This window comes from Pollachius pollachius (genome assembly GCF_949987615.1).
Source record: "Pollachius pollachius genome assembly, chromosome: 17".
Classification (NCBI taxonomy): Eukaryota; Metazoa; Chordata; class Actinopteri; order Gadiformes; family Gadidae; genus Pollachius; species Pollachius pollachius.
In genome coordinates this window covers 4,671,834-4,684,255 of record NC_136950.1, presented here as the reverse complement: position 1 = coordinate 4,684,255, position 12,422 = coordinate 4,671,834, and the positions used below count along the sequence as shown (strand labels likewise).

At 51.2% G+C, this 12,422-nt stretch overlaps 1 protein-coding gene across 11 annotated transcripts in view; it reads right to left on the bottom strand.

Annotated features, from left to right (window-relative positions):
- LOC307088863 (uncharacterized protein) overlaps positions 1-12,422 on the bottom strand; it is a 79,897-nt gene that overhangs the window by 22,217 nt on the left and 45,258 nt on the right. For 6 of the 11 annotated variants that reach the window (XM_079754899.1, XM_079754903.1, XM_079754909.1 and 3 more), the window contains 21 exons: positions 11,938-12,422; positions 11,332-11,458; positions 10,861-11,199; positions 10,271-10,382; positions 10,051-10,117; positions 9,891-9,954; positions 9,351-9,583; positions 8,505-9,194; positions 8,184-8,291; positions 7,179-7,982; positions 6,556-6,804; positions 5,625-5,831; positions 5,175-5,339; positions 3,940-4,081; positions 3,241-3,364; positions 2,552-2,742; positions 1,511-1,623; positions 1,219-1,383; positions 591-684; positions 337-449; positions 147-245 (listed from right to left, as the gene is read on the bottom strand). In XM_079754899.1, coding sequence (XP_079611025.1) covers positions 147-245; positions 337-449; positions 591-684; positions 1,219-1,383; positions 1,511-1,623; positions 2,552-2,742; positions 3,241-3,364; positions 3,940-4,081; positions 5,175-5,339; positions 5,625-5,831; positions 6,556-6,804; positions 7,179-7,982; positions 8,184-8,291; positions 8,505-9,194; positions 9,351-9,583; positions 9,891-9,954; positions 10,051-10,117; positions 10,271-10,382; positions 10,861-11,199; positions 11,332-11,458; positions 11,938-12,422 — 4,691 coding nt within the window. The remainder of the gene's footprint in view (positions 1-146; positions 246-336; positions 450-590; positions 685-1,218; positions 1,384-1,510; positions 1,624-2,551; positions 2,743-3,240; positions 3,365-3,939; positions 4,082-5,174; positions 5,340-5,624; positions 5,832-6,555; positions 6,805-7,178; positions 7,983-8,183; positions 8,292-8,504; positions 9,195-9,350; positions 9,584-9,890; positions 9,955-10,050; positions 10,118-10,270; positions 10,383-10,860; positions 11,200-11,331; positions 11,459-11,937) is intronic. The other 5 variants (XM_079754904.1, XM_079754901.1, XM_079754906.1 and 2 more) reach the window with 4 other exon arrangements.

Below are 12,422 nucleotides of genomic sequence, written 5' to 3'. Positions count from 1 at the left end.
ATGTTTAATACATCCAACCGGATGGATGGAATAGTACTTCCTAACTCCTCAGTGAGCACATGATTGATGTTTGATGAGTTCCAAGGTCGGTGAAATCGTTCAGGCATCAGTCAGGTTGTGCGAGGGGATCGGCGGGTCATTGTTACCTTGATGTCCGCCTGTTTGCTCTGCAGACCAGACGAGTAGAGCGCAGAGCAGTTGGTGCTACAGAACGGCAGGGTGGTGGCTGCTCTGGACTGGCCCTCCTTCAAAACACAAACGCACACACAGATCACAATACAGCCGACATTGTGATGCGTCTTTCATGGTCACTGATGTGTGTGATTGTGTGTGCACCTGTTTGAGGTTCTTGGTGGTCATGTGGACTACATTTCCCAGCAGCGGTGCCTTGCAGTGAGTGCAACCATGGGGCTTGGGTCCGCCATGTTGGCTGTAGTCCATTCTGACGACTGGACGATGAAAGTACAATCACAAAGGGTCAAAGGAGAGGCACAGAGAAGGAGTGAAGATAATATATAGGAGAGGTAGACATTACAAGCTAGAGGCAGGATAAACAGGAAAAGCCAGATTGAAAGGAGCCGCATATTGACCTGAAGTGTTGGTAGTCGGGGCCCCGGGGGGTCTGATCATTCGGTTTCCCGCCTGGTGGGGGCCCATCGATGGATGCCTGATGGCCTGTGACCCCTGCAGTAGAGGGATGTGCCAGGTACAGGGGCAGGAGAAACACATTTTATTTAAGTGTTATTCTGTATTCATAATTGTATATTTCTCATGCCAATATAGCCTTTTCAATTGAGATACTATAATCAATGAAAGACTGTATTATTGACTAGCCAAAAGAGCTCAAAGTGCCCAAAACCAACATAGTCTAATGACGCCTGTCTGCATGAAGCCTCATGGGAACACGTTGGACACCCAGAGCCATAGGTCAGCTTCACTCTACTCCCAGGTCCCAGCTCAGCTTCACTCTACTCCCAGGTCCCAGCTCAGCTTCACTCTACTCCTAGAGCCACAGCTCAGCTTCACTCTACTCCCAGGTCCCAGCTCAGCTTCACTCTACTCCTAGAGCCACAGCTCAGCTTCACTCTACTCCCAGGTCCCAGCTCAGCTTCACTCTACTCCCAGGTCCCAGCTCAGCTTCACTCTACTCCCAGGTCCCAGCTCAGCTTCACTCTACTCCCAGGTCCCAGCTCAGCGCTGAGGTGGCTCAGGACCTACGTGTGGCATGGGGACTCTGACGTTGGCCAGCATGGCCAGGGAGCTGCGGTCGGGCCCCACGGGGGGTCTGGCCATGGGCCCCGGGGGCAGCTGGGCCACCTGGTAGCTGGGGGGCACTGGCACACGCAGCAGGTCAGCGATGGCCATCATGAAGCGGGGGATGTTCTGGACATTGGGAAGGAGGAGAGGAGGCAGAGGTTGCAGCGTTTCAGTTTGGACAGGACTTCAACCAACAAAATAAAAGTCTACTGTATTGAATCTATGTTTGGATGGCAGTAGGATCAGTGGTTACCTGAGCCGCGATGGAGTTCAGCGTTATACCGATGGAAACCAGACCAGTGTTGGAACACGAGGGCGGTCCCAACTGGCTTGGCTCAGCCTTGATTTCCTGCTTTATCGCTGAGCCTGGACACACGCACACAATGAAAGAACATTTAATAGCTAGAAAATGCATTTCCTGCAGAAAATGCGGTGAGTGCTGTAGTAAAAAGTGAGGTTGAAAATATTTTTTTATAAAGCCACATAGATTAAGACATAGAGAAACGTTAAATGGCTTAAATCAAGTGAAGGGATTTGAACAAAAGTTCAAAAGTCTAAATGGAGTAAACAATGTAAACATGCACACCCTTTAAGAAATGTAAATGGTTGGAAACAAATAAAGTGACGGCTGAATGAAAAGCGCAAAGCATTGCTAAAAATCCAGAAATGTAAATTGAATTGAGCTGAGGAATCTGAAAGGTGAAATGTTTTGCCCTGCACTGCTGGTGTGTGAGAATAGCGAGCCGGTGGTCGCTATTCTAATCTGGCAACACTGCTGAACGTCCTCACGCTCCAGTGTCAACGTTAATCAATGAGATCAACTGAAAACGAGCCGGTATGAAACTTAAACTTTGATTCTGAAGAAAGTTTAAATTATATCGAAATTCCGTTTAGATACTATTGAAGATAAATTATTTGAATGAAGATAAATGATTGAAAATTGATTTATTTAAGTCTTAAACAGTTGAAGTACCAGAGTACGGCTCCGCCGTCCTCCCATTGACTCCCATGTAAAAAAAAAGATTGTATTTTAAAAGTAGAATATCTTAAAAAGTATAAAATATTTAAATAATCTGAAAAGAAGCGGGCGAAAAATTGAGGAAGGAGAATGATCCCAAAGTTTGTAGGGAATAATAAAGAGGAAAGAAAGAATTAAACTTATGAAGAACAATAGTTGAGTGCTGCATGCAGCACTCACCTAATAACACACACACACACACACACACACACACACACACACAGAACACACAGACACACACACACACACACACACGGTCGCTGTCTGAGGACTCACCTTTCCCCCAGGCGCAGGGCATGATGGGTATTGTAGGCGAGGCGCAGGGAGAAGGCGGCTCCAGCTTGACGTGGGAGAGGTCTGGGTAGCGGCTGACCTCCATGTCCGCCTCGCACTCGGGAGAGGAGGACGGGACGTAGCCCTCGGGACTGTCCCTGTTCTTGTCTCGGCCCGCGCTCAGCTCCTGGACCCTACACACGCACACAGAGCAGACACCAACACCCTTACATAGCTAGCCTGGAGAGACCATCCGATCTCACAAGTTCACATTCTGTTTCTCTTCAGATCGGTCTGGCCTCGGTCCTGTTTAAAGCCATTTCCAAAATTACACAATTCAAAAAGGACCAATCAGCGATCCGGGAGGGAGTTCCAGTCCATGTTCTAAAACAAGAAAGACAGCACCTTGGGAAAGTGGAGCTATTGATGGCGCATTTACCAGTTTTTACCCAATATTGACTAAATAACTATGTAAAAGCATGAAAGACTTTTCTTGGAGAGGAATAGCTTGCTGCTTCACTTTCAACCAGATTCGGCTTGAGAAATTAGAGCACGAGGCCAGACTCCGAAGCCCAGACTGATATCCATGGCAATCGTGAATATCAGGACGGTCTCCCGCGGTAATAAATAGGAGATCCTGACCAAGAATAGATATTGGTCGCAGTAAGCCACGATGACGAGGAAGCGGCTACCTGAGCTCCTCCTGGTGGGTGTGAGGGGGCGTCGGCAGGGAGGCGGGCACGTCCACGGTCTTAGAGGCGTGGTTAAGGCTGAGAAGCTCCTCCCCTTTCTGCTTCACCGCTGACAATCCTTTCGCTGGATGGGAAAAGGGCGAAAAATAAAAGGACATTTAAACGTTTTCATTTGAAAGAAGTTACTGCAAATATACCAATCTCAATACAAGTATACTTCATAGTAATCTCGGATCCAGCCTTGCCACCATGTTACAGCAGAACATCTAGGGAGAGACCATATGGGCCTGGAGAATGCAAGGGGAGGCGGTACACCTCATTTACAGTCTCGTTATGGAGATATTGTACTAAAGAAAACTCATCGTGCTAGTAAGGCTTTCAGAAGCCAATTTTAATTAATTTAAGTGTATTCCTACAGTAGCCAGTCTACACGGTGTTGATCTTGAACCTTCACACACACTTCTGTACAGTTTACTACTGCTAGCCGAGCTTGTGTTGGGCAATTACACGCTTACTTGTCCAGCAACATGATTGGTCAAAAGCAAATAGGAAGCGAAAGAAAGTGAAACGCCCGGTACACCAAGATCTGAGCTGGTCTGCCATCAGAGAATCCGCGAGACTTGATAGTTGCCGTAGTGATGCATCGTTGAGCTGTAGTGTTTGGTACAGCGATGACGACGGGTTGAGTGTAGCTCTCACCCTCCTGCTCTCGGAGCGCTGCCTTGGTCCTGACCAGCTCGTCGGTGGTGGCGAAGCCGTTGGCCAGCTTGTGGCGCGCCACCGGGGGTGGGGTGGGAGGCAGAGAGGCCGGGGGGGTCGGCGGATTGCTGAGGTTGTTCTGCTGGTGGGAGGGGAGGAGAGTCACTCAATGCTGTGTGTACTCAAGCTACACATATATTATTATAGGGCTTGTACATCGGAATGCACCATAGGTTGTTTTGTTGGCGATTCTCCACCATTTTCCACTCAAGAGAGTTCTGCTAGTGTTACCTTTATCAACGTAAATATAACGTAACCAGAGCTAATGAAAACCACGCATCAACACGTGCATGAGAAAAAAGGAATGTCTTCCCATAATCACAAATCTTTTTCACGATCAATATCTGAACAGTAATTGAACAGGTCAGTCCCCCCCCATCATGGTACAATTCTACAGAGCGGTCATTGAGAGTGTGCCAACATCCTTTCTCATGGTCTGGTTTGCCTCTGCGTCAGCCCGCGCAAAGGCCAGGACACAAAGAGTCGGCCGGGAAGCAGCGCGGGTCATCGGCTGCCCCCCATCATGGACCTCATAGCTCCAGGACCATTAACAGAGCTGTGAAGATTGCGGCCGACTCCTCTCATCCTGCCAATAGTCTGTTTAATCTTCTCCCCTCTGGACGGCGGTACAGAGCTATTATGTCCAAAACATCACGCCACCTCCACAGTCTTTTCCCCCAAGCAATAGCCCTCCTAAATAACTCTTAACTTGGGACTCCATTGAACTTTCATTTTATTTAACACTGCACTATCTCCATTCCTATTAATGTATTGCTCATAATGGTACTGTTTGTCCTTGTATTGTGTTTTTGTCTTCTGTTTTACTGTGTGTTGCCTGCATGGAGAAGACCAAATCAAATTCCTAGCATCTGTATACATGGCGAAATAAACTTGAAGTTGAACAATTAACAAAAGATCATTGCTACAAACACAGTTCCAAAGCTCTGATGCTTCAATAAAAGAAGCAGCCATCGTGATGTTACATTACGGTGTACAAGCTCAGTGAAAGCAGGGGAAGACACATATCCTAGGGATAAGATTAGAATGAGTAGCATTCATATTATCTTGTGCACACATGTGCATTTAAGGAGCGACATGATCCTCAGTAGTAACAGAACAGCAGCAGCAGCAGCAGTGTTGTCTAGCCCATAATAATGGCATTCCAGCGACGGTACCTTGTAGATGAGCTGAGAGTAGTAGTCCGTCACCCCGTCCAGGGAGGCGCTGCCGAAGGAGCCCGTGAGCCGGCTGTCCCGGTCCAGGTTGGAGCTGCCGAACGGCGGGAACAGAGACACGTTCACCCCCATCACGGGCTCCATCAGCGGCAGGAGGGAGAGCTGCTGTAGCCACAGGCACAAGAGACAGAGATTACACACCACATCATCAACAGCAATCCAACAAAGCTTTGTACCTACAGCTGTTAGAGCGCAAACAGGCTTCTACAACCAAATGGCTTTTAGCAAGTGTTGGATTTGTGGAGCATTGATTCAAAATGGTTGAAAGGCTATTATTACTATTGTTGAAAAACAGTGTGCCCCCATGGAACGCCATTGACCAATCAGAACCACTTACGAAAAACATTGCAAAACGTCCTCTATATATATGCCACAGACAACCGCATCTACCTGTTTGACTTGAGTCATCAGTGTGTCCGTGTTCGAGGAGTATAGCACGCCCTCCTCTTCCTCCTTCTTCCTCCTCTTGGCCTTCAGGGGAACCTTCTCCTTCTCCATCTTGCCTGGCCTCTTACAGCGCTGCTGCTGCTGCTGCTGCTGCTGCTGCTTCCTCTTCAGGCCCTCCATCAGCTCAGCGGTGCCACCGCCCTCGAGCACCTGGGACACACACACAGCACCATTTGTACTGAGAACCTTTATTAATAGAAGAGACCCATCGTCCATGACGCATCAATGCTGGCGGTAGTCTCAGAGCCGCCCTTTCTAATTAGAGCGTCAGAGACACAGCGTGGATTCACTTTGGGAACAACAGCCTGCTTCTTAGGAAGAGGTCTTGATTGACATGCAAAGAGGGACCCATCACAGGCCATACTGTGGGACCACTACTTCCAGAAGAACAGAGCCTCGGTAAGACAAACAGGATTTAAAATGTGTTTTACGATATTCATCAGCGGAAAGGAATAAGCCGATTGATTCATTATAACAATAAAACCTGATACGTCTGTCACACCGGAGCAACGCCTGCATTTCTGGGAGTGACAATGTTGATAGCCAATGAGAATTGGCAAGACAACAACAAGACGCTGCCTGGCTTAACTGGCTCAATGTATCAGACATTAAGGACCAGTCACATGGTGACGTAGTGCTCAGTGTATCAGACATTAAGGACCAGTCACATGGTGACGTAGTGCTCAGTGTATCAGACATTAAGGACCAGTCACATGGTGACGTTTGACGGAGTGCTCTATGCTTGTGTTCTCAATGACTTTGCAAGGCAACAGCCATCTCTTAAATCGAGGGTAGGCAATTTATTGTAGAAGCAGTAGTCCAGAGACCATAGTCCAAAAACGACATCAAGAGTCCTGCTATCTGCCTCCCTTACCAGGCTATTATGTGAAGCAGGCCCGGCTGGGACCTCCTCTTCCTCAGACCGCAGGCTGTCATTGGACAGCTGGCGGCATGTGGGCGGGGCCTGGGCGGCAGCCGAGGCCTTGTCCTTCAGGAGGTGTCTCAGAAGCTCCTTCCCTGCGTCGCCGGCTGCCCCGCCGTGTAGAGGAGAGGAGGTCATCTGTCCTCCGTTCTCTCTCTTCAGCACGCCTCCTCCACATACTGCTCCTTCCACATGTTCCTCCTGGAGAAGAGGACAGAGGTTACGTCCTCTAAGATATGTTTACTCACCCAACTGGCACGTCATAGCATGGCTATATATAATACGCAAACACATGTTAACACTAACAGACATTGTTTTGTAAGCAAAGTAAAAATAACGTAATAATGCAATAAAGAAGAAACTAATAACGACTCAACAGGTTTCTGGACACAGTGTTTGATCATTAGAGACACACGGAGATGGCTGGTCATGAATGTTGCTCAAATGACTTCACTGCCAAATGGAAAGTTGTGTGGCCATCCAGAGGTCTTTCAGTAGAGCCTCCCATAACAGTCCCATATGTGGTGTGTCACCCAGGACAGTATAGGGCGTGTGAGCGGGGACAGCTTCCTCACCTTGACTGCCAGAGCGGCTCCGGCCAGCTGCCTCTCCAGCTCTGTGGAGGAGGCCAGGCCAGAGCTCTGGTGCAGGAAGAAATCAGACTGCTCCATGTTGCCCCGTGTCGGGGTGGAGCAGGAAGTGTCCGAGACGGCCGGGGTGGTGGGAGCGGTGATGTCATCAGAGTAGGACGACAGCGGGGTCCTGGCCCCGGTGGCGTCGTCTCCGTCCCTCTTCCTGTTCCTCTTCTTCTTCTGTTTCTCCTCCGGGAGGATTTCAGAGTAGAGCTGCATGAGGGAGGCGGAGGACTCCTGACTGAAGGGGTGGCGATGAAGATCAGGCTGGGGCCCGGCCATCCCTGCTCCTCCGAGCCCAGGTGGACGCACCTGTCCTTGGGCCGCTGGGCCGGCGGGGCCAGGCTGTCTGGGTCTGGTCTGGAGGAGAGGTCTTGTCATGTCTATGTTTCCATGGCCAACTTGGGGCCGGAGTGGCATTGGGCTCTGCCCTGGGGGCGCGCCGTAGCCCTGCTGGAGGGTGACGTCCTGCTGCTGGGGGGCCGTGGAGCCCGGAGGGGACTGAAGGAAGTCCTGCGGTAGCTCCGAGCTGAAGAAGGCCATCTGGGAGAGGCTCTCCCCACCGGGGGGAACCCCTGGGCCAGCTTGACCACCAACCCCAGATGCAGGCCCGGTAGAAGGCCCGTGGCGAACCACAGAGCTCAGTGAGGGTCCTGCCCCTGATAGGGCCCCGGGCCCCATAGTGGCCCCAAGCAGGCTCTGCTGCTCCAGCACCAGTCTCTGCTGCATGGCCCGATGACGCTCCACCTGGGGACAAATGAGGCCAGTTAACATCTCTGCCTATTGACACCAGTAGTAGATGACAGAAAATACATGGACATATGTCTGACAGCACAGATACCCACTCCACACACACATATACTGAACACTATAGAGAGAATAACTATGTATATATATATAAATATATTTATATATACAAATATAACTATATGTGCAGAGTAACTGCACCTCTTGCATGAGCTGGACCCTCTGTCTCTCCTGCTGTTCTCGGAGTCTCTCTCTCCTCTCTCTCTCCTGGAAACCTTCACTGAACGGGTTGTTGTCGTCAAAGTTTACCTGGAGGAGACGGTAGTGAGAAGTTACCTCTCCAAAGAGCTGCTCCGTACTAACACGAGAGAGGGCCTCAGTGCGTGACTAACCGATACACACTGTGGTACCGAGGTACTGGAGGAAGACCAGATAACTAACCCGTGACACAACCTGACACCCTCCCCCATAGGGTTCCCCCCGGGCTGCCTGATCCGTTGGGGGGGGGAATCGCGCCGTTACCTGTCGGGCTGCGGCTCCGTTTGGACCCGCCGCTCCGGGGGATCCGCCGCCAGCCTGGGGGGCTTGGGGTGAGGCTGGGGGAAAGCTTGCCCCAGACGGAGTCCCCATCCCAGGGGTCATGCCCTGGGCCGGCTGGCCATGTGGCTGGGGGGCGTTGGCCACTCCTGGAGGCATCTGGCTGGGCAGCCTACTGACGGTTACGCACGGACGCACGGCTGCGGGGTTCCAACCCGCAGGCGGGTTCTGCATTGGTGGTCGTTGGGTGGGTGTCCCCTGGTGGGCCTGCATGGGCATCAAGGGCTGGCCCAGGACGGGCTGGCCAACAGTGGGCGCCGCAGGTGGAATCATAGCAGGCTGCTGCTGCTGTTGATGTTGTTGTTGTTGTTGATGCTGCTGCAGTTGTTGCTGCTGCTGCTGCAGTTGATGCTGTTGTTGCTGCTGCTGCTGCTGCAATTGTTGTTGCTGCAGTTGTTGCTGCTGTTGTTGCTGCTGCAGCTGTTGCTGTTGTTGATGCTGCTGCTGCTGATGTTGCTGCAGTTGCTGCTGCTGTTGCTGCTGCAATTGCTGCTGCTGCTGTTGATGCTGCTGCTGTTGTTGTTGTTGGTGATGCTGCTGTAGCACTCTTTGTTGCTGCTGTTTGGTTTTGTATTCGTCTATCAACTCGGCGTGATCTTTCTGCTGCTTTCGGATCTGTGCGGGAGGAAGAGACGGCGAGCGGGAGAGAGAGAGAGAGAGAGAGAGGGGAGTAGAGGGTAAGTCAAAAGTTTGGTGTTCGGTCTTTGGGTTCCTCTAGCACCGCAGTCAGTGGCGGTGCTGCTGGCTGTGCTGCCCCAGGCGCGCGGTTACCTGCTCCAGCTGTTTCTGCACCGCCGCCTGCTGCTGGGTGATGTTGCGGAGCTGGGTGAGCTCGTCCTCGGTGACGGGCCGGCCGGCCTTCTTGGCGCTGCGCTGCTTGGCGGACAGGGCCCTCTTGGCCTTGCGGTGGCCGGCGATCTGCTGCTCCAGGTAGCCCTGCTGCATCTGCAGGAGGTGCTGGGTCTCCTCCAGCCACTCCTCGTACTGCCGGCGCTCTGCCTCGTCTGCACGCACGCACGCACGCACACACACACACACACACACGCACACACACAATGGGGATCTTTAGTTTCCCATCACAGCTCTTCCGTTGCCGTGTCTTCATCATGCTTAAGGAAGCAGAATGTGGATTCAGGGATGAGAGCCCCTCATTAGAATCGACAAAAGCATTCGAGGATTTAAAAGTGTGGACGTATTGTTTGCAATACAATTCTGACACATTGATCGCCACTCTGTCTGGGTAACCAAGTGCGGCTCAATGGCTTCCAGGCGGACTAACCAAACTCAAGGGGAAAATGAGAAGATACTTACTGACAAACCCAGGGGCGAAACTGGGAGGGGTAGGCCTGGCCAACTGAGGGGTGAGTTTACCATCCTGACAACGGAGGAGTAAACAGCACAGGATGTTAGCCGGATGTAGGGAGGACGTCACCTGGTGGACGAGGAATGAGCTAGGGGGGACATGACTCACCTGTCCCAATATCTGTGGAGGTTGAGGCGGCCTTGCAGGTGGCTGGGGCCCTGGGTCCTGTTGGAATCTGGGAGGGAGTGCATTTAAGTACATTTAACGAAAAGAGACATGATAGTCTGACGGTCATAAACTTGAGTTGCCCTTTTCCATATTATATCATGTTCTTCTGCAACAACGCAAGCCATTGTCTTTATTCAGAAATATTCTTCCACTGTAGTACCTGTTGATGGCCATGGGGTTGAGGCCCAGACTGCCCTGACTCATGACCTTGTTGATACCCTGCAGAGCCACCATCTTAGCCTTCATGATGGGGTCTGAGATGGAGTCAAATTCTGGAATAAAGATACACACAAACGCATACAGACGCACAAACATGACCCACATGCACATTAAAAAAAAACACATACGTGCAAGTTCTTACAAACCCACATTGGTCTCAGCATACAGAAACATGCATACGCTACAGTGACTAGGTGAAATGACTAGGTGAAATGACTAGGAGAGGCAGTGCAAGTTTGTGCTCCATCGGTCTAATAAGGCTTCTCTATTGATTGGGGAAGTGAATCGTGATTTGTCTTGTGAGGGATTTTTGTGCTTCTAATAACGCAGATATTTAAAGCAGCTTTAAGTGATTTGTGAACACTTGGGGGGGCAGACAATAACCAAAAGGATCTATAAATAATAAAAACAAATATACCCTAATAACCTACAACTACAAGGACTACAACCACTCGTCTAACTCCACATCGCCACTCCCTACAAGGGGATCTACCGCTTAATCAAAGTCCTTGTGCCATTCCTGATGCTCACCCATGCTAGGCGGCAGTGTTTCAGAGGTGGGTCTCTGGCGGATCATAGTCTGCATCTGTCTCTGCTGCTGCTGCTCTTGTCTCTCCTGGTCCAGCAGGTCCTGCAGGAGCAGAGGCTGCTCCTCCAGGAGGAGAGGCCTGTGGCCCTGGGGGAGGGGCGGGCCCTGGGACATGGGGCCCTGCTGCTGAGCACTGAACAGGGCCTGATTTGGAACCTGGGGCTGGGGTTGTGATGGCATCCCCGCCTGAGGAGGCAGAGTCTGAGGAGGGAGCAGTAGGTGGGGGGAAGCAGGGTGGGGCATAAAACCCCTCTGCTGCTGCTGGTAGACAGATGGTTGTCCTGGAGACAGGAGAAAGAGTTTTTCTTTTGTTTTTGATGATTTGATGTTTGTTTGTTGTTTCATGAAGATGCGTTTTTTCCTCCTTCCCCAGTTGTTCGACGGATCTCCTACTTTGAGCTGCTGCGACCTACCTGCTGGCGCGGGGGGGATTCCGTAAGGAACGGGGACCCCGGACACTGCATGCTCCTGGCCTTGGACACCAGGTACACCCCCTAGTCCGGCTCCAGTAGGCTGCTGAGAACCAGGCCCTTCCAACTTCTGGAAGATCCAAAAAAAAAAAAAAAAGTGATGATAACAAAACAGATCAACATAAATGATTGATTCTCAGGGTCTTCTGAGCTGAAATCAAAATTATTAAGCTGATCACTAGGTTCCACGGGAATATATGCAACGATGGCAGTTAAGACACCATCCATCACCAAATGAGGTAACACTGCCCTTGCATTTGAGGCATTATGAATGTTACACTCTGGGTGTTGGGAGCGACAATGGTTACATCTCTGGGAAAATTTTGCTTATCGCCAATGGTGTCGCCAAAGAGAACAAAACTTATTTTGTTTTCTCTTTCGAAGAACCTTCAAGTGTATCACTGTAACATGAACCAAATTAAGCAAATATTTAATGAAACTCGTGACATTTACAACAAGGACGAAAGCGTTTTGTTATAAAGATGTAATGCTCATTGATGGACAGCTGTGCTCGTTCAACAGTCTGCTGGCGACAGAGAGGGGAGCTACCTTGCTGTGGGCCATGGAGGAGCCTGGCTGGGGTAGGGCTCCGTGTTGGCCGGCCAGCTGAGAGGAGCCCTGGTACAGGCCTGCAGGCTCACCGCCCTGGGCTCTGCTGGACGTCATGGCAGCGAGGGGGTTGTGGAGGGACAGGCAATCCCTGCCGCTCTCCATCTTGATGTTGTCCTGCCGCGTGTTGGTCACCTGGAGCTCGGAGGCCTCCTGTTTGACCTGGCCCGGGCTGTAGCCCTGACCCTCTGGCTTCCTGGAGACGCCCGGCCCGTCGCCCTCCACTCCCTCCTCGCTCTTCTCTTTGAGTGCCCTGCTGTGGGACTCCTCCACGGTGTCGCTCAGGTCCAGGTCCTCGTTGAACATGTCCTTCTTGTCCTCCAGGTTCAGCTCCGGGTCGGCGTAGGCAATGAGGTCAAACTTCCCGGAGAGCAGGAAGTCATCCAGGTGGAGGTCGTTGGGCCCCAGATCCAGCTCCTCTTTAC